Consider the following 25,606-nt stretch of genomic DNA (forward strand, 5'->3'; position numbering starts at 1 on the left):
AAAACGATGCGGACTATATTGTCGGATACGACACACAGGACGGTGATGACGAACTCTAAATGGCATATTCTGTAATCGTGTATGTTTGATGCCATTGACTGCCTGTGTATATTTTGTCATTGACTGCCTGTGTAGATGTGAAGTTATACTGACTGCACGTGTATATATGATTTTGCTGACTGCCTGTGTATGTTTGGTGATATGAATTATTGTGACACATTTTGATGTTATTAACTGCCTGTACAAAATGATAACATGTATTTGATTATGCAACTTGTCGCGAATATAAAGACAGTATTTTGCAATTCAAAACCTTTGATTCGTGTCTTACCATTCCCCATAGCACTAATTTGATACTTTCATTGGATTCCTTGTCCCTGAAAATATAGGTTTAGTATATTTTAAAAAGCTTTTAGGGGAATTAGAGGCAGAAATAGAACAAAATATGTATTTTACAGTGGCCATTTTGAAAATCAAAAATGGCCGCCATACAGATATCTCTCCAAATGTAAACATTGATTTTTAGTTTCCTTATGCTATAACCTTTCCAAAAATGTATAGGTTTGCTAATTTACCATGATTTTGAACGAAATATAATTCATTGACATAGTGAACCTGACTATGGGTCTCCCGTCTGCCATCATTACTTGGTGGATGGTATAAGATCCCACGATGGTCTTCACAAAGAGTGCGAGTTATCTCCGGCCAGCTGGCCAACTTCCAAATTCCTGCCCTGCTTTTTCTTTCTGCCATTGTGAACATAAAGCAGGACACAAGAATGTACAATAGGGAGATCAACCTCCAACCTTAAGAATGTCCTTAACCCATCTGCCCAAGCTCAGTAGAATCATTTATAAGAGACAAGTATGAGCGCAAGAAGTACGTCGACGTGACCATCGATCCGTCCTCCTTGAAGGTACACCGTAAACTTTGCACCGAGAGCGACGTGTATAGATGGTGTAAATTTTCCAACCATCAGTGTAAAGTTAAGAGCAATCGTACGTGTGCTGACTCTGACAGTTCCACGTGTTTCGTTGCATTTCCTGCGATGCAGAATTCAAAGGAGACCGACAAGTCAAGCATGGCGGAATGGGAAGAGAAGGAGAACTTCGATGAGGATCCGGTGCTTTTCGAAAAGGTTAACATAGTGAGTCGTTCATGTTACCTAACCCAACGCACCGATATAATCACCTGCCTTGCTTTCACTGTGTAGACAATCTCTTGCCAGGAATCATTCAGTCTTCATCACCTGTTTGCAGAAAGCAATCGAGCGGCAGAAAGAGCAACACGACAATGTGGATTTGCTAAGTCTAGGTAGGCCCATGTCTTTCTCTGGTGTAATTGGATAGCTTTATGTGGATATCTTTTTTTATGGATGTGTGAACACGTGATTGTTGAACCTTCTGGGTGGCTTGTAGGTGAGAGCTGTGCCGGGATTACCCACAATGCACGGCTGAAATCCTCGATCCCACTTAAAGGCCTAGTTGTAATAACCGGGGAAGCGAAAGAGTCGTTTTTTCACTTAAAGGTTTAACGGGATTGGACCTCAGATTACATTCTTGTTCCAGGTGACTCGCAGGCCCCCAAGCAGCAGTCTCCTTCACATTGCAACGACTTTGGTCCGATGCTCTCGAATCCACTGCCAGTGACCGAGAGTATGCAAATGCCGGTGAGTGAGTCGGCTTTGATTGTTTTTTTTTTCCCCACAATCCCTCTTTACAAGACCCTGTCGCAAGCTGGGACTTTGATATCTACTTGTCTTGGCAGGAAGCTGTGGAAGTGGAGGGGGTTGAAGGTGTGAGAAAGAAGCCTCTATCAAAAGCCTCAATCCTTTCTTTGTACAGGCCTCAGGGCGGACATGGTGAGATATGGACTGTGCTCCAGGAAAATGGCTTGTAGAAAACGTTTTATCTCTTAGATGCAGGCGTCAAAAATCCTACATAAACGCAGCCATTGGGCCTCGGAGGCCCAACGGATGTATTCGTGTAATGTTTTTTTTTTAATATATAGATTTTTTTTCTTTCATATCCTCTTTCAATCCAAGTCGATGCTCATGGATGTGTATTTGCTCAGAAAATGTGAATCATTGATCCTATTAGTTGGAAGAATCCCATACAAGTAATGAATCTTTTTTTTTTTTTTTGCAAAAATAATTTTTTGTTCTTGGTTTTTCAACTTTTTTTCTCTAAAACGTTGAGACTCATGGAGGAGTATTTGCTCAAAAAATATGATTCACTAATCCTTTTATTTAGAATGTGTATGTCCACAACTGTCAAAACTCCTACACCTATGCAGCCATTGGGCCTCGGAGGCCCCACAAATGTATTCATGTAAAGTTTTTAAATTGTAATATTTTTGTCACTAAATTATTTGTAACCAAGTTATAGGAGCATATAATGAGGCTCATATCAAGAAAATAATGATATAACATAGGAGTACAACAACATTTATGTGGGGCCTCGAAGGCCCCAGGCCTGCATTCGTGTCGGATTTTCGGGTTATAAGTGACGAATGAAGATTTTCCCACGAGCCTGAATAAAAAATTTTTTATGTCACTGAATTTTGTGTAACAACATGAAAGACGATGAAAATGAGGCTCATTCCCCCAAAAAAACTGTACAGCATAGTTTTTGCAACAAAAAAAACCTTGTCGGCCTCCGAGGCCCAGTCACTGCATCCAAGGGTTAATGTAATTTCTTAACTATTATAAAAGTTATTATAATGACTTGAAGAAGAGGTTATAAAACAAACAATGATCCCGCTTCAATTCCATTCCACGAAGTAGTATAATATGACTTCCCTTACAGGGAGGAACTCCAATGCAGAAGGAAGCCCTTAGGCCCATCAAGCTGATACAATGGTTGCCAACCTGTGGTTGTTTGTCTGTGCTCTATCTTCTTAAGTGCTGAGCATCAAATAAGGAAGCAGCACACCTACCATTTTAAAAAGTCTTTGTTAGGACTTGGCTGGGGTTCGAACCACTGACCTCCCATACTCAGAGCGGACACTTGAACCACTACACCTAGTAAATGGATTTAACTGAATTTAATTTGATATTTATTTGCTATTTTCATCATTACTGAGTTGTGCAATGGCAGCTGACGTTCATTCCTTTTTATATGTTTATTTACGATAGTACCATAGCAATTCAAATGCTTAATTCAAATTCCTCGCCATTTTGCTGTTTAGTCCATCTTCCATATTTTATATTTATTTTATATTATTTTATATTTATTTTATATCTTTTTATTTCGTTCTCTTATTCCCTTTGTGTTTTATGTTTTAATGATGGTTAACTTACGGTGTCACCAAAGAAAAATTTCCCTGAATATGGGACAACAAAGATTGATTATTCTTATAGGTAGGGGCCGATCAATCTCAAGTGTCATCAAACGTCAAAGTCGATCATTACTGATGTCTTAATGAGAATGAATGATATAGTTATAGTTATAGGAGTGTCTGGTTTTGTGGTTGTCTGCCTGTGCCTGTGAGTGTCTATGTCTGACTTGTAACTGTGGCATGCAAGGTTTGATCATGAAACCCGTGCGTCACGATGTAATGGCATCATGGCTGAAATGGGAAACCACAAATATAACCTCAGGCAGCATGTTATTTTTCTAATGTAAAAAGGTTGTGTGCGTGCATGCGTGTGTGCATGTGCAAGTTGCTGTTGTTTTCTGCAATCTCCACATGAGGGTGGATTTCAGGAGGTGGTGCGGAGACCGACCAGGTCTCAAAGTATCCACCTATGTGTGTGCACGTGTGTGTGTGAACTTGAATGTGTACACGAACTTGAACACACTTGAACAACTTGTGTACTTGAACTTGAACACGTGTATGTGTACTTGAATTAAAAAAGGAAAACCAAACTTCCACTTCAGTTTCCTTTTTGGAATTACAAATTGACATCCATAATAATAAATTTCACACTAAATTATTTGATAAACGAGATGCATTTCCATTCCACATTGTCCGAATGCCTTTCTTAGACAGCAACATTCCCAAAAAGCTATTTTATGGTACGGTTGCAGGTGAAATAATTAGGACTGTGAGAGCAACCACACACGGCTCTGAACTGCTCAATAGATTACAACAACTAGTCAGACGGATGTTAGCGCAGGGGGCTACAGTTGGTAGATTAAAACAAGTTTTCTTTAATATCGCAAAAAGGCACCAAATCTAATTAGTAAAATACAATACGAATATTAAAAATATTATTCATGAGATATTTATGTAAATACAGTACAATATAATAATTAAATATACTACAAAACAATGATGCTAGGAATCAGTGCTTGCTAGGATACGGCAGCATGCAAAAAACCGTTATAAATGACAGTTTGAACATTCGAAGTGCAGTTTGATCGAGAGGTAGGTGGTGTGGTCATGCTGGTTGGTCGATTGATGTATTTAAGGGTAAGATGTGAATGATTTAATGATATTATCATATTATAGAGTGTGTAAGGAAAGTTATAAATATATGATAATACATTAAATCCTATTGCAAGTAAAGTTGGAATAAGTGATGTTGCATTGATGGGTTGACTGACTGCCTGGACGCAACTGAGGTTGTGGATCTACTGATGTACCATCTATTGATGTGGATCCATGATCGAGGTTGTGGATCCGCCGTTTGGAGAGGTCCTGGGCTGAAAGGATTGAAACCTCGAGGAAGAACGGTGCCCAGCTGATGATCCATGCAGTCGGGAAACTAGTCAGTTGCTTACAGGTTCAGGTTCTTGCTTTAGGTGGAGAAACTATGTTTGAGATTTGCAATTTAAATAAAGTTGAATATGGGATGTTGTGAAATTAACATCATTTACAACAATCCTTTAAATTATTTATATTTAAGTTTAGGAACAACCGATACTGTACAATTAATTGTGTGTGTGTGTGTGTGTGTGTGTGTGTGTGTGTGTGTGTGTGTGTGTGTGTGTGTGTGTGTGTGTGTGTGTGTGTGTGTGTGTGTGTGTGTGTGTGTGTGTGTGTGTGTGAATAAAAGAGAGAGATAGAATTTTGAGGAACAGAAATGAAAAAACCAGATGTGTGTGTATATATGCATGTGTGTGTGTGTGCGTGCATGTTTGTGTGGTTGGTGGTTATCTCCATATGTTGGTTTCAGTAGGTGGAACGGAGACCTACCAGGTCTCAAAGTATCTTTACCTCCGTTTACCAGCAGAAAAGTGTGTTTATGTGTGTGTGTGTGTGTGTGTGTGTGTGTGTGTGTGTGTGCGTGCATGTGTGTGTGCGTGCACATGTGCATGTGTGTGCGTGCGTGTGTGTGTGTGCGTGTGTGTGTGTGTGTGTGTGTGCGTGCACGTGTGTGTGTGTGCGCGTGTGTGCGTGCGTGTGTGTGCACGTGTGTGTGTGTGCGTGTGTGTGTGTGTGTGTGCGTGCACATGTGCATGTGTGTGCGTGCGTGTGTGTGTGTGTGTGTGTGTGTGTGCGTGCACGTGTGTGTGTGCGCGCGTGTGTGCGTGCGTGTGTGTGCACGTGTGTGCGTGCGTGTGCGTGTGTGCGTGCGTGTGTGTGCTTGTGTGTGTGTGTGTGTGCGTGCACACACCAATTAACCTAAGTGCACTTTGTCAACTGAGTTATTTTGTTGTTATTTCTTGCACCATAATTTGCGAAGGTGAGCAACTGCCATCGTGGTGAGATGTAATGCCTGGTATCAAAATGCCAACCATTATAAAATGGCCTCTTCCCTCACATTAACTGTAAAAGTAATTTCAGAAAGCTTTCTTTCAGGAAAATAATCAAGGATGTTTATTATAATTTATAATTATGACAAACAATTTTTTTTACAAAGTGTGATGTTTGTTTTTGCTTCTGATAAATGTTTTGTAAATTTATATTTTCTCTGTTTCACCCTTTTGGCCCATACAGGTTACCTGCGCTCTGTCCATCCTTCAATGCCTCCCCTGGTATACCCAGTATTCTCACCTGGACAAATCTCTCCTCATGCAGTTCCACCACCTCAACCGCATCCACTGACCCATTCTGCACAGCTTGGCAATTTGATTCCAGCTGGAGCTTTCTATGCAGGCCACGTGCCTGGCCAGGGTTGGGTCGGCCCACCGCTCGGTCCGAGCTATTTCATGAGCCCAGCTCCAACTTACAGTAGCCTGACAACTGGTGTAGGCCAGGTATGGATCATGCTTGTAATTTCCTGAACTATGGAGCTAGAAATAGCCATACTTCGAAGCTTACAATCAGAACCTCACCTGTGAGCAATTACTGAAGGTGTACGTATGTGGTTCCCTATGCTTCCGTATTGCAGGTTTCGCAGCAGATGTCTGGTCTCAATGTTAGCACATCGCAAGGCATGATGCTGCGAGGGCAGCGTCCGGACCTGTTCGCTGGATCTTGGGAGATGTCGCACAACGCTTCCTCCTCATGGGGAACCCCATCTTGGAAGTGAATCTCAAACCGACTGCCACTGCTGCTCGCTAAATAGCGTGAGACTGGTCGCTGCAAAAGAGCAATAACTAGAGGCCTCATCTCAGATGCATCCACCTCTGAACTCCATCGCAAGGCATTATCAACAGAGTTACGATCCATCGATCTACATCTGTCTCTATTGCCTTTCCTGTGGAACCAAAAGGTGTGCGGGCGGGTTCTGTTTCGATTCTCGAGCACCGCCGCTAAGTGGGGCCACAGTGAGCTGCTAAAGATGGCGGAGAGAATAATTGTGTGTTCTCTTGGAGAAATTGAGAAAAAGTGTTGGTTGATATTATTTATTTAATTTAATATTTAAAAGTGCACGTTGTACAGGTAAATATATGGTCCTAGGAGATGCCAATGCCATCTAATGGAATAATTAATAAATGAAGATTGTTGTGAGGACAAAACTCGTAACCGTTAGAGAGAAATTGGTGCCAGTTTGGAAAGGTGTGGTTTGTGAACAGTAAAGGAAATGGTTGTCATTTGTCATGTGACCAGGGAGGCAGTAAATTGGACGGAATACTATAATAGTTCAGTGGATGTAGCGGATAAGGAAAGGATGACCATTGGAATCTGTTTGTAAAAACACCCAAACATGAAACTTTGCACTGATTTCTGCAACACTTTCTTGGTTTGTTTACTTGATACTCATTTTGAATCAGAATTGGCCCAACGCTTAAGGTGGCTGACTTAAGATCCTAAGGTCTTGAGTTTGAGCCCTTGTCGCGCCGTTGAATTAACACCGGGTGGGTCGACTCAGCCTGTCCTCCTTCCGAGGTCGGCAAAACGAGTACCACCAGCTGAATGGTAAGGGGGCACTGCATCAACAGCACAGCCACGCTCTCAGAAAATGTTGCAGCTGTGGGAGCTGTGCTCGCACGATAAAATCGGACAAAATGGACGACGCCAGGAATTAGGTTTCTCTGAGCTATTTATTCCCAGCTCACTCAAACGAACTCCAAAGCACTGAATCAGCCCATGGAACGGGCGGCAATATATATCAGAAACTCAACACACAAAAGCCACGCCTCTCAGGCGGGGCGTGGTATGCAAATAGATAAGCCACGCCTCTCAACGGGGCGTGGTATGCAAGGCAAGCGTTCGCCCGGTAAAGGCAAGTCTCAACACGCCCAGGCGAGTCCGGACACATGACCGCTCGCCGGTTGCGTCATCGGCCGGTGCAGGATAATTGTGTCATGCTACCGGTAACCGCTACACGCGCCCCCCCAGAATTAACATCCACCGGGAGAGTCAGTTTGAGGGGGGTCTTGATGACCCAGCCGAAACGACCCCTGACGATTCGTGTGGCGGTGGTAGGTGGCGGTGCGGTGGATGGTCGGGCGGGGGGCCTGGTTGACGGGGGACGGCCCCGACGTGGAGGAAGGGCCAACCGTGGAGGTTGGTCGAGGTCCAAATGGGCCGGCTTGAGGCGGTCCACGGAGATGCGGTCCGCCTTGCCGCCGATGTCGATGGTGAACGACTTGTCGTCCCTCTTCAGGACCCGGAAAGGTCCATCGTACGGCGGCCGGTGCGGTCCCCGGTGTGCGTCGTGCCGGATAAAAACGTACTCCGCAGTGCGAAGTGCTGGGGGGACGTGGGGTTGGGGGCAGCCGTGGTGGGACGTGGGCATGGAGGCAAATCTCCTGGCGGCCTCCTGGAGGACCGAGCGTTGACGAGCCGCGGACCAGGGGCCGGTGGCGTCAGGGATGAATTCGCCCGGCACGCGCAGTGGCTGGCCGTAGACCAGCTCGGCGGTGGAAGCCTGGAGGTCCTCTTTAGGGGCCGTTCGGAGGCCTAATAGGACCCACAGGAGCCTGTCGGCCCAACCGTCGTCCTGGAGGCTGGCCCTGAGAGCGGCCTTCATTGAGCGGTGGAACCGCTCGCACAAGCCATTGGCTTGGGGGTGGTAGGCCGTGGTGCGGTGAAGCTTGACCCCCAAGGCCTGGGCGACCGCGCCCCAAAGCTCGGAGGTGAATTGCGGGCCTCTATCGGAGATGTCCGAGGGGGCGCCGAAACGGGCAATCCAGGTGCCAATGAAGGCCTGCGCCACGTTGGCGGATGTTGTTGATGCCAGTGGGACGGCCTCCGGCCACCTGGTGGTCCTGTCCACCATTATGAGGAGGTGGGTGAAGCCCCGCGAGGAGGGAAGGGGTCCCACCAGGTCCACATTGACGTGGTCGAAGCACCGCGCGGGCACGTCGAATGGTTCCAACGGGGCCTGCGTGTGCCGGTGGACCTTCGCACGCTAGCAGGCGACACGCATTGGCCCAGTCGCGGACGTCTTTACGGAGCCCGTGCCAGACGAATTTCGCTGTCACGAGCTTCTGTGATGCTTTCCGGCCCGGATGGGAAAGGCCGTGTAGGGCGTCAAAAATGTGCCGCCGCCATCCGGTGGGCACGATGAGGCGAGGTTGGCCCAGGGAGACGTCGCACAGGAGAACTGTGCCTGTGTCCTCGAAGGGGACGTCGGCCAACCGCAGGCCTGTGTCCGCTGTCCGGAGGGCTTGCACCGTGGGGTCGGCGGTCTGGTCGGCCGCCATGCCGGCGAAGTCCACACCCAGGTGGACGGCGTTCGCGCCGGACCGGGAGAGGCAGTCGGCCACAGAGTTGTCCTTGCCCGCGACATGCCAGATGTCCGTCGTAAATTCGGACACGGCGGAGAGTTGGCGCTGCTGGCGGGCCGACCACGGCTCCATAACCTTGGCCATGGCGAAGACCAGGGGTTTGTGGTCCACAAACGCCGTGAACGGGCGGCCCTCCAAAAGATGGCGGAAGTGGCGAACAGCCAGGTAAAGGCCGAGGAGCTCGCGGGCGAAAGCGCTATACTTGCGCTCGTTAGGGCGAAGCTGCCGGCTGAAGAAGGCCAGCGGTTGCCAAGCTCCGTTCACCCACTGTTCATGCACGGCGCCCACCGCGTAGTCGGAAGCATCCGTGGTGAGGGCGATGGGTGCATCGAGCGCCGGGGGCGCCAGCATGGTCGCGTCGGCGAGGGCCAGCTTAGCGCCCGTGAACGCCACATCCATCTCTGTGGTCCAGGTGACGACGTGCTTGGCCGGCTTGCCCCGGAGGGCTTTGTACAGAGGGCGCATGAGTTGGGCGGCGCGAGGCACGAACCGGTGGTATAAATTTACCATCCCCAAAAATTCCTGTAGGGCCTTGATGGAACGAGGGCGCGGGAAACTTGTGACTTACTCCACCTTGGTAGGCAGCGGGACGGCCCCGCGCTTCGTGATGCGGTGCCCCAGGAAGTCGACGGCCGTTACGCCAAACTGGCATTTCGCCGGGTTGATGATGAGGCCGTGCTGGCCGAGGCGCTCAAAAAGCGTGCGCAGGTGGACGAGGCGCTCCGCCCGGGAAGTACTGGCGATGAGTATGTCATCCAGGTAGACGAACAGAAAGGTGAGATTGCGCAGCACACTGTCCATCAGCCGCTGGAAGGCCTGGGCCGCGTTCTTAAGGCCGAACGGCATTCGGAGGAACTCGAAGAGGTCAAAAGGTGTAATTACAGCCGTCTTCGGAACGTCGGCCAGCCGGACAGGTACCTGGTGGTAGCCCCGAATGAGGTCGACCTTGGAGAAGATCACCCGCCGCGCCAAACGGGCGGAAAAGTCCTGTATGTGTGGTATCGGGTACCGGTCGGGGGTGGTGGCGTCGTTGAGGCGGCGGTAATCACCGCATGGTCGCCATCCGCCACCCGGTTTGGGCACGATGTGCAGGGGCGAGGCCCACGCGCTATTCGAGCGCCACACAATTCCCAATCGCTCCAGCGCGTCGAATTCCGCCTTCGCTACGGCGAGTTTGGCCGGGTCGCGGTGGCGAGCCCTGGCGTAGACCGGTGGACCTGTGGTCGGGATGTGGTGTTCGACGCCGTGCTTGACGGCGACGGCCGAAAACGTCGGCTGCGTGAGGGCGGGAAACTCGGCGAGTAGGCGGGTGAATTCGTCCACGGCCGGGAGCGCGCAGGCTAGCTTGGTCGTAGCGGAGCCGCTCAATGAGCAAGCGAGCGAGCTGAAGGTCTCCGCGTTGATGAGCCGACGCCGTTTGACGTCGACCAAAAGCCCATGCGCGCAAAGAAAATCTGCACCCAGCAAGGCCATGGGCACATTCACCATGATGAAGTCCCACCTGAAGCGCTGGCCCCCGAAGCAGAATGCGACGTTGCGTGAACCGAAGGTGCGGATGGAGGAACCGTTTGCGGTGACCAAAGCGCGGCCTGTTTGTCCTCCACTGAGGCGGGTATCACGCTCAGCTGAGCGCCGGTGTCACACAAAAAACGCCGCCCGGACTCCGTGTCCGTGATAAACAGAAGGCTGCCTGAATGGCCGACGCTCATGGCAGGCAGCGAGCGCCGGCCTGGTCATTTCCCGACCCGCCGAAAGTGCACATTGGGCGGCACGTTCTGGCCTTCTGCCCGAACCTGGCGTGGTAATAGCACATGGTCCGCTCTGGTGGAGGCTCCGGCGGTCGCGTCGGGTTCGGTCGACGGGGCGTCGCGGCGGCCGCTGCCGCCAGTGGCACTGACTCGGCCGGTGGAGGCGCCGGTCGTGACGCGGGCGTTGCCTCGGTCGGCCAGGGTCCCAGGCGGCCACTCCGATGTGTCGCCTGGCCGAGCAAAATTTATCGGCCTCCTTGGCCAGGGCGCGAGGGTCCGTGATGGGCGAGTTAGCCAAAGCTAACCGTACCTGCCCATGTAGCCGCTGGAGGAACAGCTCGCGGAAGAGGAAGTCCGGGCTGTGGTCACCGAGAAGAGCAAGCATGTGGTCCATGCTTTCGGACGGACGGGCCTCGCCCAGTTCCGGGAGGTCGAGTAGTTGTCGTGCGCGTTCGGTCTCCGTGAGTCCAAACGCACCGAGGAGTAGGTCTTTGAGCGCGCCGTATTTGTCGGCGTCCGGCGGGTGGTGTCGGAAGCTCAAAACCCGGGAAGCGGAGGAGGCGTTAAGCGCGGAGACCCCGTGGTGGTAGCGCGTCGTATCCTCTGTAAGCTTCCGCAGGGCAAATTGAGAACCCGCTTGAGCAAACCAAACGGCCGCGTGAGATTCCCAAAAGCCCGGGAGCTTCAAAGCTACAGCTGACTCCATCGCCGTGTTCGTAGAAAGGGGTCACCAATTGTGGGAGCTGTGCTCGCATGATAAAATCGGACAAAATGGACGACGCCAGGAATTAGGTTTCTCTGAGCTATTTATTCCCAGCTCACTCAAACGAACTCCAAAGCACTGAATCAGCCCATCGAACGGGTGGCAATATATATCAGAAACTCAACACACAAACGCCACACCTCTCAGGCGGGGCGTGGTATGCAAATAGTTAAGCCACGCCTCTGAACGGGACGTGGTATGCAAGGCAAGCGTTCGCCCGGTAAAGGCAAGTCTCAACACGCCCGGGCGAGTCCGGACACGTGACCGCTCGCCGGTTGCGTCATCGGCCGGTGCAGGGTAATTGTGTCATGCTACCGGTAACCGCTACACAGCCAATCAGCCACTGGCTGCATACGAATAATAATTATGAGACGATGGAGATGTTATATTCTGTTATATTCAGACATTATTGTTGCGTCGCTATCCCACTAAGCGATACCCCACTGTCAGTTCAACCTTGCTACTCCATGAGCAGCAGTCTTGAGAGGCGAATATGAAGAAGAATCGGGGGAGTAGGAGGAAAATAATTAAAATAGGAAGCCCTCCTGTGACGTCAAGATTAAAATGAAATGCAGCACATGAAAAAATACTGGTTGGTTGTTACACATCACGTGACTAATAAACACAGACGACACGTTGATGATTAGGTACAAGATCGATATTTCAATATAATTCGGAGTTTAAAACCTTACGGTAATCTTAACCATTTGTGTTTTTTTTTTTTTGCGTTTTTAGACGGTATCGCGTGTTGCGCATGCGCACTTTGCGCGTCAGATCAGATCCCGGCGTCAGCGTCGCGCGCGAGGGTGCGATGGACGCTTCCGACCGGTACCTGGCGCCAAAGTGCGAGTTCGCCTCGTTCGTGTGTGAAACTTGGAAGTTGGGCGGACAATGAACCCCGTTTCTGCGGTTACGGCCTGGACTGGACGGCAGGGGTCAGCTGAGGGTGAAAAACCGTTGTTAACCGAGACCAAGTCATACCAAAGACTTCAATAATGGGACGTGCTGCTTCCTTGCTTGATGCTCAGAAAATAAGGGAAAAGCTATAGGTTGGTAATCACAGCACTGACTTTGATGGGCCTAAAAGTCCTATGTTGAAGCACTCCTTACTCATACACCGCCCAGTCGTCACAGTCATCCGATCACGCTTCAAAATCAACTCTTCGTGGTTTCTAGTAAACGTACTGAGTTTAATTAACGGAAATCTGCATCGTCGGTATATTTATTCACGGGCAGATGCTATTATAAGTGGCAACTCCTGGCTCTGAGAACTTTTTTGGCCTTGTTGTAGCGTCTCCTAGCAACGCGAAATACGCGCTCCTCATGAGCCAGATGTCTGGTGGGGAGTGTGGGACGTCCTGGAATGCCCCAGTCTCCAAGCACGAGGTTATTTGTCCGAGCTCTGTCCCGCTGCGGCTAAGCTCCTTCCCGCGCTTTCTGTTTGTTGATGCGCAGCGTAATCTGTAGCCTACATTCTGAGATTTTGAATCGAGCGGTGTATTGGCATGACGGCGGTTGGTGTGATGCGTTTCCTCGTTATTTAATAAAGCCTCAAGATAAATATTTGTGACATTATTCAAACACAATGACAGGGTGTGCAGCCCCTTGCGGAATCCTGTCCAACAGGACGAGCCACTAGATGAGAGAACCAACACGTTAAAAAAAACTATACAGTGCGCAAAGTGACACACAAGAATTTGCCTAAAATCGTATATTTTGAAGCAATATTATATTTTTATGAGGTAATAATAACATGGAATAAATAAATAATTCTCGACAAGCGTTGATCATCCAGACGGAGGTTAATAAAAGATGCTAATCCATTCCATATACTTTCCTTATTTTCTGGATGTTAAAGGCACACGGGAGAGCATTTTGCAACCTGAACTTAACATAAACAACGATGTGAATCGCAATAAACACTTTCCGAAAAGTCGTCGCACGACGGCGACGATGATGTGGAAAAGGGGGCGGAGCTTGAATATTACAGCTTGGCCAGCCACGGATTGGCGGAACGCTCAAGACGCTACCATGACGACCATAGTAAACAAAACGGGGCGTGGCGCGTCGGCAGGTGGGGGGATTGAGTTGTATTTCAGACGACTCCCCTTTGCTTCCCTTGTGTTGTGAATAATGGGAGATGTGGAGTAGTAGGTGATCCCGAACGGCTTCCTTTGTGTCATCTTTGTTTTTCTTCACTAAAATACTTCTCTCGGTGTTTTTTTCTTTAACTTTTAAAACATTTTTCCTTTAAATTCCAACCGTTCTTTCGCTCCAAACGATCATTACGCCCAAAGGTTCGCAGACAGTTTGTCTGACATTTTGAACGTTCTTCGCTGCTGTCTCTTTATCAACGGTCCTGGACGGTGTTCAAGTTTCTTATTAAAAAAACCCGTCACAATGGCTGCCGAAGTGGACTACAGCGGAAAAATAGAACCGAAGATCCTGGAGAAATACAAGATCATGAAATGTCTCGGGAAAGGGGTAAGTGAGACGTGAGAACAGATCTTACTGGATTCGAACCCCAAACACCCAATGATATTTCAAAAAGTTGTGGACGACCGATGACAAAACTTGGTGGATGAGTTGGGGAAGAGACAAGAATAAGCCGATTTGGTTTTGGTTCCGGTCGGAATCCAGATCTGACCTATCGGTGGGATACAGAACGTAAACTGTTCACTTGGTGCAGGTATATGCTCTCTCGTGAGTGCTGTCCTCGTTTGCACATGTGGTGCAACACCTGACGATGTGTAGTGTATCACAATGTTAAAATAAAGGAGTGAATAAAAACGACATGAAAATTCAAATATATAAAAGCAGGAAAAGGGAATGTTTATCTGGAAAGTTTACCTGCTCGACGTGATCACTGTTGTGAATTCGCGACTCTGAATGTCGATGCTCGCCCACCCCTGAATCCATTGTGATTCCATTTTAATCATTGTAGATAAAGCAGGGGTAGGGAGGAGAGGGAAGGCAAAGGGACAAAATTAACCAGAGAGAGAGAAGCTCCCATAATAGTGATTCAAGAAGGAGAACACAGCCCGAGCACGGTGCCAGTTGTGGGCCGGTGAGGTGGAGGCTTCCCCAAGGGCATCAACATGGAAGGAGGAAATGTGACGTGCTGAGATTAAGTATTTCTGAACAAAAAAAATGGCTTCTGGGTTTTGTACTACTTTTGGTGATTGTGAATTATTTTGATGTTCAGCGTTATGATATACTGATGTTTGTAAGTGATTATGATATACTGATGTTTGTGAGTGATTATGATGTACTGATGTTTGTGAGTGATTATGATGTACTGATATTTGTGAGTGATTATGATGTGTTGATGTTTGAGAGTGATTATGATGTTTTGATGTTTGTGAGTGATTATGATGTGTTGATGTTTGTGAGTCATTATGATGTGTTGATGTTTGTGAGTGATTATGATATACTGATGTTTGTGAGTGATTATGATGTGTTGATGTTTGAGAGTGATTATGATGTTTTGATGTTTGTGAGTGATTATGATGTGTTGATGTTTGTGAGTCATTATGATGTGTTGATGTTTGTGAGTGATTATGATATACTGATGTTTGTGAGTGATTATGATATACTGATGTTTGTGAGTGATAATGATGTACTGATGTTTGTGAGTGATTATGATATACTGATATTTGTGAGTGATTATGATGTACTGATGTTTGTGAGTGATTATGATGTACTGATATTTGTGAGTGATTATGATGTATTGATGTTTGTGAGTGATTATGATGTACTGATGTTTGTGAGTGATTATGATGTACTAATGTTTGTAAGTGATTTCGATATACTGATGTTTGTGAGTGATTTCGATATACTGATGTTTGTGAGTGATTATGATGTACTGATATTTGTGAGTGATTATGATGTATTGATGTTTGTGAATGATTATGATGTATTGATGTTTGCGAGTGATTATGATATACTGATTTCTGTGAGTGATTATGATATACTGATGTTTGTGAGTGATTATGATGTGTTGATGTTTGTGAGTGATTATGATGTTTTGATGTTTGTGAGTGATTATGATATACTGATGTTTGTAAGTGATTATGATATACTGATGTTTGTAAGTGATTATGATATACTGATGTTTGTGAGTGATTATGATGTACTGATGTTTGTGAGTGATTATGATGTGTTGATGTTTGAGAGTGATTATGATGTGTTGATGTTTGTGAGTGATTATGATATACTGATGTCTGTGAGTGAGTATGATATACTGATGTTTGTGAGTGATTATGATGTGTTGATGTTTGTGAGTGATTATGATGTTTTGATGTTTGTGAGTGATTATGATGTGTTGATGTTTGTGAGTGATTATGATGTTTTGATGTTTGTGAGTGATTATGATGTACTCATGTTTGTGAGTGATTTTGATGTTTGTGAGTGATTATGATGTGTTGATGTTTGTGAGTGATTATGATGTATTGATGTTTGTGAGTGATTATGATGTGTTGATGTTTGTGAGTGATTATGATGTTTTGATGTTTGTAAGTGATTATGATATACTGATGTTTGTGAGTGATTATGATATACTGATGTTTGTAAGTGATTATGATATACTGATGTTTGTGAGTGATTATGATATACTGATGTTTGTAAGTGATTATGATATACTGATGTTTGTGAGTGATTATGATGTATTGATGTTTGTGAGTGATTATGATGTGTTGATGTTTGAGAGTGATTATGATGTTTTGATGTTTGTGAGTGATTATGATGTGTTGATGTTTGTGAGTCATTATGATGTGTTGATGTTTGTGAGTGATTATGATGTTTTGATGTTTGTGAGTGATTATGATGTACTGATGTTTGTGAGTGATTATGATATACTGATGTTTGTAAGTGATTATGATATACTGATGTTTGTGAGTGATTATGATATACTGATGTTTGTGAGTGATTATGATGTACTGATATTTGTGAGTGATTATGATGTGTTGATGTTTGTGAGTGATTATGATGTATTGATATTTGTGAGTGATTATGATGTTTTGATGTTTGTGAGTGATTATGATGTATTGATGTTTGTGAGTGATTATGATGTGTTGATGTTTGTGAGTGCTTATGATATACTGATGTTTGTGAGTGATTATGATGTATTGATGTTTGAGAGTGATAATGATGTGTTGATGTTTGTGAGTGATTATGATGTGTTGATGTTTGAGAGTGATTATGATGTGTTGATGTTTGTGAGTGATTATGATGTTTTGATGTTTGTGAGTGATTATGATGTGTTGATGTTTGTGAGTCATTATGATGTGTTGATGTTTGTGAGTGATTATGATGTTTTGATGTTTGTGAGTGATTATGATGTACTGATGTTTGTGAGTGATTATGATGTGTGGATGTTTGTGAGTGATTATGATGTGTTGATGTTTGTGAGTGATTTTGATGTACTGATGTTTGTGAGTGATTATGATATACTGATGTTTGTAAGTGATTGTGATATACTGATGTTTGTAAGTGATTATTATATACTGCTGTTTGTGAGTGATTATGATGTATTGATGTTTGTGAGTGATTATGATGTGTTGATGTTTGTGAGTGATTATGATGTGTTGATGTTTGAGAGTGATTATGATGTGCTGATGTTTGTGAGTGATTATGATGTTTTGATGTTTGTGAGTGATTATGATGTGTTGATGTTTGTGAGTCATTATGATGTGTTGATGTTTGTGAGTGATTATGATGTTTTGATGTTTGTGAGTGATTATGATGTACTGATGTTTGTGAGTGATTATGATGTGTGGATGTTTGTGAGTGATTATGATGTGTTGATGTTTGTGAGTGATTATGATGTACTGATGTTTGTGAGTGATTATGATATACTGATGTTTGTAAGTGATTATGATATACTGATGTTTGTAAGTGATTATGATATACTGCTGTTTGTGAGTGATTATGATGTATTGATGTTTGTGAGTGATTATGATGTGTTGATGTTTGAGAGTGATTTTGATGTTTTGATGTTTGTGAGTGAGTATGATGTGTTAATGTTTGTGAGTGATTATGATATACTGATGTTTGTAAGTGATTATGATATACTGATGTTTGTGAGTGATTATGATATACTGATGTTTGTGAGTGATTATGATATACTGATGTTTGTAAGTGATTATGATATACTGATGTTTGTGAGTGATTATGATATACTGATGTTTGTGAGTGATTATGATGTATTGATGTTTGTGAGTGATTATGATGTGTTGATGTTTGAGAGTGATTATGATGTTTTGATGTTTGTGAGTGATTATGATGTGTTGATGTTTGTGAGTCATTATGATGTGTTGATGTTTGTGAGTGATTATGATGTTTTGATGTTTGTGAGTGATTATGATGTACTGATGTTTGTGAGTGATTATGATATACTGATGTTTGTAAGTGATTATGATATACTGATGTTTGTGAGTGATTATGATATACTGATGTTTGTGAGTGATTATGATGTACTGATATTTGTGAGTGATTATGATGTGTTGATGTTTGTGAGTGATTATGATGTATTGATATTTGTGAGTGATTTTGATGTATTGATGTTTGTAAGTGATTATGATATACTGATGTTCGTGAGTGCTTATGATATACTGATGTTTGTGAGTCATTATGATGTGTTGATGTTTGTGAGTGATTATGATGTTTTGATGTTTGTGAGTGATTATGATGTACTGATGTTTGTGAGTGATTATGATATACTGATGTTTGTAAGTGATTATGATATACTGATGTTTGTGAGTGATTATGATATACTGATGTTTGTGAGTGATTATGATGTACTGATATTTGTGAGTGATTATGATGTGTTGATGTTTGTGAGTGATTATGATGTATTGATATTTGTGAGTGATTTTGATGTATTGATGTTTGTAAGTGATTATGATATACTGATGTTCGTGAGTGCTTATGATGTGTTGATGTTTGAGAGTGATTATGATGTGTTGATGTTTGTGAGTGATTATGATGTTTTGATGTTTGTGAGTGATTATGATGTGTTGATGTTTGTGAGTCATTATGATGTGTTGATGTTTGTGAGTGATTATGATTGTTGTGAAAATCAAGATTCAACAGCAACCCAAAGTAGGTTTAATCGTAATTCGTTCTCAACATCATCTAGAGAGAAACCAATAAACATGGTATTAATAATACATACAGGTGAATACAGGTGCGGACAGGCTGTATGACTATAAAAGCTTTGATACATATTGCAGACACGTTACCTTTCTAAGGGAAGCCCAGAGAAGCTCTAGAGGTACATCGCTAGGGTTACATCGTGGTGACGGATCTGCATCGCCTGTCCGCGCTGATATATATATAGGAACCGAGAAAGGGTCGCGTAGCGGCCATGAGGCGAATAACATCAGTGTCGTAATTTGGATGACGATTTCATTACATTCTCCCCGCGCTTAGATCCAAACTCGGCGGTGAAGAACAGCAGACACATACAGAGGAATACATAGGAATGCAAAGAACGAAATACATTGGAAAGATGTCACTGCCGGTCGAACGTCCAAGGGGCCATCAATCCCGATGGCAGGGTTACTGCATTTCAGCCAGTTAGCCCGGTTAGCAATCAATCTCCAGCTATAGATATAGCCCTCATGATAATTAGAGATGATGGATGAATTGTATGTATACATCTACCTCTGCGATCGAATAGAAAACTATTATTATGTATGGTACTTTAATGTTTATGGCGTAGCCCATTGGGCAATGCCGTCAAGAACAGTGCTGGTCCATCTGTATGTATGTATGTATGTATGTATGTCCCCTCAAACGTATACCAATCAGAACTGAGGATCTGGTCACATGACATGGCGATGTGTTACATCTGGAGGAAGTCCCAGTCAAGAAGATATCGGACCGAGCATGCAGTGGTCATCCCAGGGAGAAGACGTTGAGCCGTGGGTAGTAGTAGTCTTCCTGTGGGGTAGTCTGAGTAGATAAGTGTACCTCGTTGAACAGTGAGAAACGGCTCAGTAGCTAGATGGATAAGGTGTATATTTGAGATTCGCAACTCATTACATAAGGTGTGCCATGACGAAGAGCGACTGGTACATACGCAGTACAAGCGCATGTAGTGGCACGCGAATCTACCGTTGGCAGCGATCGCACGAGTCACGAGCGGCCTCTGAAGGCTGCCTGGACGACCGGCGCACAAACGGTCGAAACGCGCCTCTCCAGCGAAGCGCGCAGGACCGCCGGGATGCCTATGGCAAGCTTGTCCATCTGCACCGCGCGCGGAGGATCGGAGAAGATCGGTAGACCGAGAGAGTTCCGGCTGGACAAACCATGTTTGTCCCAGCGTCGTCCCGGATCGTTATGATTGATTGCCATGATTGTCACGCCAGATGACCCGGATGGATTGGCCATCCCGGATGTCCGACCGATCCATCCAGTTGACGCCATCGTTGCATGGCACGGATCCAGCCGGACCGCGGATGGATCGACCATCCACGGACGCAATGGCACAGAGAAGGCCCGGATGGATTGGCCATCCCGGATGTCCGACCGATCCATCCAGTTGACGCCATCGTTGCATGGCACGGATCCAGCCGGACCGCGGATGGATCGACCATCCACGGACGCAATGGCACAGAGAAGGCCCGGATGGATTGGCCATCCCGGATGTCCGACCGATCCATCCAGGTAACGCCAACGTGGCATGGCACGGATCCAGCCGGACCGCGGTTGGATCGTCCATCCACGGACGCAATGCCGCAGTGCAGCTCATTGAGGCTGCATTGGGAGGGAGAGGTGTACTCTATTTGATTGATTAATTGTATATTTAAAATCAATAAAAGATTATCACAAAATATTGTCTAATCAATTGGCGCATCGCATAACTAACCCACAAGGGGCGAGGAGGGAGTCGCCACCCGGGCGAGCAACAAGAACCTCCCGGGTCCCCACAAGAGTCGAGGTGGCCCGATCACAGGGATGGGCCATGTCGAGAAAACAAAAGGTCGCAGGGGCCATGGGTCACGGTGTACCCAGTGAGACCAGCGCGACCTCACGGGAGTGCGGCAGATTAGCAACATGGTCATATCCCTAGGACATACTATCCACAAACCGCAAGAATAACGAGGTAGACAAAACATCTGTTAAAGAGGTGGCTGCAGTGCGCTGCATACCGAAGACAGACGACCTTCACAGTCTGGGTCAGGCTGAGTCACAGTCAGACTGGGGCATAGGGGAACGGAATCAGACGAGGCGTCTCGCAGTCTCGAACTACGAGGCAAGAGCTCTGTCCGATAACAACGAGCCCAGAGTCAAGGACGAGCACGCAGTACGGTGTCCTCGTTACATGCGCAGGCGACGAGGGAGTCGGGCGCGACGCTCAATGTCACGAGGTCACCGTGTACTCCCACCGCGGTGACCCTGAGGGAGCGCCGCGGTACGTTGTACACGTCGTGACGTAAAGGACAATTAGTACATAGAAAGGTAACGAATCCCCGATGAGACCGCGGGAAGCACGCCATTACGCAAATGACGCCGCGAAGCGAACGCGTCTAAGATGCTGTAAAGCGTACGCGTGATACAGTCGATGACGTCATCAAGTAGGTCGGGCGGGTTTGACGGCGAGCTCCAGCCGAGCGGCATCCCCAGACGGAGCAAAGCAGCACACCGAAATCCAACGTCTCGCGCGCAGCAGCACCCGAGCGAGCCCGAGATCGGCACACGGCACACGAACCCGGCCGACGGCGAAAGCATCATCTAGGGCGCACCGCGTACGAGGGAAACCGAAAGCCGCGTCTCGGCCCGTTCCCGTTGATCCAGAGCGGGCGAGCCCGCCGAGCCGAGGGGCGAGCACGCCGAGTCGAGATGGCGAGCAAGCCCGGCAGCGACAGACCGCACGACCCGAAGCAGCGCCCCGCCTGCCTGGCTGTCGGGTCTAAGGAGCGATCACATACAACGCCCTGAAGTAGCATCTCATATGAGGTGCATCGAGCATGAAGGATGAAGAGGAGGCCTTTCAGTCCGACAAGCCTGCTCTACACCAACACTACATAAACGCAATATGACGCAATCCAACAGCTTATCGAATTAAATAATTGGGTGAAACGCGGGGTGTAAAAAAAAAAGAATGAAAGCATTCGGTCCACATACATTCCATGCACAGCATTTTTACAATGGTCGCAGGTGGTTAACGCATACGCCGTTTGATCAAGTAAAACAAAGGACGAAGAAGAACGATCACTTATAGAATACACATGGTAGTCAGGTATACGATCAACCATTATAGTCCTTGAGCCAACCGGCCATATTTTGAAGTGAATGCTCCGGCGGGGGGAGTAATTCTCATTATGATTTTCCATTAGACCAATGTCTCAAGTGTCAGAAAAGGTGTGATGGACATCTGAGAACGGTAGCTTAGTGCCCGGATGGACGCCATCTTTGAAACCACCCAGCTCGAAAATGCCCATTTGGTGGGGTACATTGTTGCACGTGTATCTGGACTTCTATACTAGCTATCGATGTGCGGTTGACGACTAAATATACGTCCGATGTGTACCGTCTAAATAAAAAATAATATGAAGCATTTTGTTTTAGATTAATTATTATAAAAATCAATTATCGAAAAAAAATCATATATTTTTCAATATTTTATTATTAGACTTGTACTTTTTTTAGTGAAACAACACTGGTATGATTTTCCAAATTATGCATTGTGCTACACCGTTTATCTGTCTATAAAAATAACTCAAAAACTAAAACATATCATCCACCACGAGTTTACACAAAAAATATATGAAAAGGCATGCACTTTCCACAAACCGAAACTATGTCAGTTGGAATTTCCCGCCGATAATCAACCCACAGAACCCAGTGCCGAAAGTGACGTCAGTCTATTCTATATCTATATTCTATATTCTATATCTCAGTCTGAGATTTGTTGCGGTGACCTGATTAATTTCTGAGGGGGGGGGGGGGAGGAATCGCTGAGTGGTGGCGGAACATCGCATCGCGTCAACGGTATCATCGTCCAACCGAAGTCGCAGTCGTGTTTGCCGCCCCAACCTCCATCGGCAGTATCCAAAGCAGATAAGAAGCGATCTATCCCGTCATCCAGCGATTTAGTTGCAATATACAGCGGTGGGAAACGGGAGGGCCCACCTGCAATCAAGCCTGCAGATCTTTCTGACACTCTTGCAGGCGCAACATCCCTTGCGCAGCGCCGAAATCACGTATGGATTATGACTCGCATGCTGGAACCATGCGACCAGACAATCAGTTCGTGGACTGGTTTCAACATCATGACTAGAGATCGTGTTCAGGTGACGGAAGATGTAGTTGGCTACCTGCCGACTATAAACGCGCCTGCCACAGATATGGCAACAGTGCAAGAAATCCTCAGAGAAGCTCTGAACATCATGTCATCACTTCAGCTTGAGCGTATACCGGTGGTGCTAGACCAGGCACTATTTGCTAAGGCGACCGAAATAGCATGGAAAGATGTCGATCGATATGGAAGAATCGTGCTCATGATGGGGAACTTCCATACCATCTGTAACTTCATGTCGAGCATTGGGAAAATGTTTGGAGATGCAGGCCTTCGGGATGTAGCTGTTGAGTCAGGAGTAATCGCTGAAGGTTCCATCAACAGGGTTCTGGAAGGCAAGCAATACAACCGTGCTGTGCGACTCCACAAGTTGATGTACGAGGCACTAATGCGCATCATTTGGAAGGGCTTCCAGGTGTGGATAGAAAGCAATCATCCTGACAAGGAACCCCAGATTCGAAGCACTGACCTCAAAATTCGCAGCATCAAGGAGGATGTTTGCCACGAGACTCTCGCTGCTGCTCTCGATGATGATTCATGTGTACAGAGCTTTGACATGTTCGCGAAATACCTAAATTTTCTGCGAACCAAACATGGAGACCTGGCTCGCTTCTGGATGATGTATATTGATATGGTAGAGACCCTGCTGGGGTTGATTCGTGCGGATAGAGAAGGCGACTGGATGCTTCACTTGGCTTGTGTCAGAAGAGTGATCCCTTGGTGTTTCGCAATGAACAAGGTGAACTATGCTAGATATCTACCAGTGTACTATGCACAGATGACGCAACTCCACGAAACATGCCCCGAGTTGTACAGGCATTTCAATCAAGGCTACTTCTCCGTACAGCTTAGACCAGGGAATCCATTTGCCAGAATCGCTGTTGATCAGACAACAGAAGAAACAGTAAACAAAGATACGCAAACAGCTGGAGGAACACGAGGTTTTAGTCTTCGACAAGGGGCTGTGTCACGATACTATCTAACTGCAGAAAATCGGGCTACTGCACTGAGGCAACTACGAGAAACTATCCTTGTGAATGGCAGCGACACATCTCACGCCAAGCACCCTGACTTGTCTACTTCTCGCATCAAACGTGATGAGTCTGGCGTCACAGCTATCTGTGATCTACTGGAAAATGACTGGACCAATCCATTCGCCGATGATCCGTCATGTCTTCTCAGTATATCTACCGGAGCGGCTGCGAGGGAGGACGTTTCTAATGACCTACTCAACACCCTGCAAAAGGGGGAAGCGGCGTATCAAAGCTTCCAGAAACGTCTTGAAGAGGGAACAGGCTTTCATGACACATTGAACAAGCTAAACTTGAAGACCTTTGGTAAGATCAAGCAGAAAGTTGTGAAGGGCACAAACAAGGAGATCGTCCTGAGAGCTGACAGACAACTGTTTGCCACCATGATACTCATCGCCAAGACAAGGAACCTCGACATGCAACTTGTCCTTTGTCACCCACTAGGGCCGTTACCATGGTCTTTGGCAAACGTTGATGGGTCAATGAAAAAAACGAACAAAGCTGCACTTGCGAAACACATGGAAGGTCTTGTGGAACCAGCCGAGAACGTTGACAAGCGAAGTGCAACAATAATTGATGCGATGGCTCTCATACAAAAGATGCATGGCGAGAACGACACGTTCGAAGAACTATCTGACCGCATCCTTGCTGCAGCGCTTCACGCTGGTCAAGGCAGTGAGCGCATCGATGTTGTCTTTGACACATACACAGAAGAATCCATCAAAGCAGCTGAGCGTGTGAACCGCGGTTCAAATGAAGGCATCAGTTTCAGCGAGATCAGACCCGCACACAAAATCATGAACTGGCGGCATCTCCTTGCTTGCAGCCAGACAAAGGAGAAACTGGTTGTGTTTCTGGCGGAGTCGTGGAAACATGAAACAAATCGCGAAAAGCTAGGCAACAGAACACTGTATGTCACCTGTGGTGAAAAATGTCTGGTACTGACCCGCGATAGGTGGAAGTTGGTGCAAGCACTCGAATGTAGCCACGAGGAAGCAGACACGCGTATGTTTCTCCACGCAAAGCACGCCGCTACCCACTACAAGACGATCATCTTAGTGGCAGATGACACCGACGTTCTGATCATCAGTCTTCATCTCAGCAGAACCATCGATAGTCAGCTCTTCATCAGACGAGGAACAAAGGTTCGAGTCAGAATGATCGACGTTGGAAAGTTGGCTGCGGTATTGGGGTCTGGAGTTTGCAGTGCATTGCCAGGGCTTCATGCATGGAGCGGGTGTGACACTGTGAGTGCTCTGGCTAGCCAAGGAAAGATAAAGGCTTTGAAGCTTGTGCAAGCGAATGAGCTGTATCTTCAAGCATTCACAGATCTGGGATCTTCGTGGAATGTACCAACAGACGTCTTCAATAGCATTCAGGCCTTCACGTGTCAGCTGTACGCCAAGAACACGAAGATCGTCGGTGTTAATTCGCTCCGTTATCACATGTTCTGTGCAAAGAAGGGCCAGATCGAATCTGGACAATTGCCGCCTTGTGAAGACTCCTTGATGCAGCATACGCTTAGAGCCAACTATCAGGCGGCTATCTGGCGACGCAGCCTTGAAAACCTACCAGACGTCCCAACACCATCAGCAGGACATGGTTGGGAACTCGATGATGGCGGTTCGCTCACAATCCGATGGATGGCGGGTCTACCAGCTCCAGATGTCGTCTTGAATCTCATCTCATGC

General features: G+C 46.4%; 2 protein-coding genes across 6 annotated transcripts in view; both read left to right on the plus strand.

Moving 5' to 3' along the window:
- Positions 1-7,071, plus strand: part of LOC137421859 (stromal membrane-associated protein 1-like) — a 60,852-nt gene extending 53,781 nt beyond the window's left edge. For 2 of the 3 annotated variants that reach the window (XM_078773197.1, XM_078773196.1), the window contains exons 4-10: positions 838-916; positions 1,055-1,147; positions 1,260-1,314; positions 1,569-1,669; positions 1,768-1,861; positions 5,887-6,146; positions 6,281-7,071. In XM_078773197.1, the coding sequence (XP_078629323.1) occupies positions 838-916; positions 1,055-1,147; positions 1,260-1,314; positions 1,569-1,669; positions 1,768-1,861; positions 5,887-6,146; positions 6,281-6,421 (823 nt within the window). In that variant the 3' untranslated portion in view covers positions 6,422-7,071. The remainder of the gene's footprint in view (positions 1-837; positions 917-1,054; positions 1,148-1,259; positions 1,315-1,568; positions 1,670-1,767; positions 1,862-5,886; positions 6,147-6,280) is intronic. The other variant, XM_078773198.1, reaches the window with a different exon arrangement.
- A 5,306-nt stretch (positions 7,072-12,377) lies between these two features.
- LOC137421858 (extracellular signal-regulated kinase 2) overlaps positions 12,378-25,606 on the plus strand; it is a 97,563-nt gene continuing 84,334 nt past the window's right edge. The window contains exon 1 of one of the 3 annotated variants that reach the window (XM_068108336.2): positions 12,378-12,628. Coding sequence is in view for 1 of the 3 variants with exons in the window: in XM_068108335.2 (XP_067964436.2) it covers positions 13,980-14,063 (84 nt within the window). In the remaining 2 variants the exon portion in view is untranslated. The other 2 variants (XR_010983415.2, XM_068108335.2) reach the window with 2 other exon arrangements.

The sequence above is a fragment of the Myxine glutinosa genome, chromosome 2, assembly GCF_964187855.1.
Source record: "Myxine glutinosa chromosome 2, kmMyxGlut1.1, whole genome shotgun sequence".
NCBI classification, from domain to species: domain Eukaryota; kingdom Metazoa; phylum Chordata; class Myxini; order Myxiniformes; family Myxinidae; genus Myxine; species Myxine glutinosa.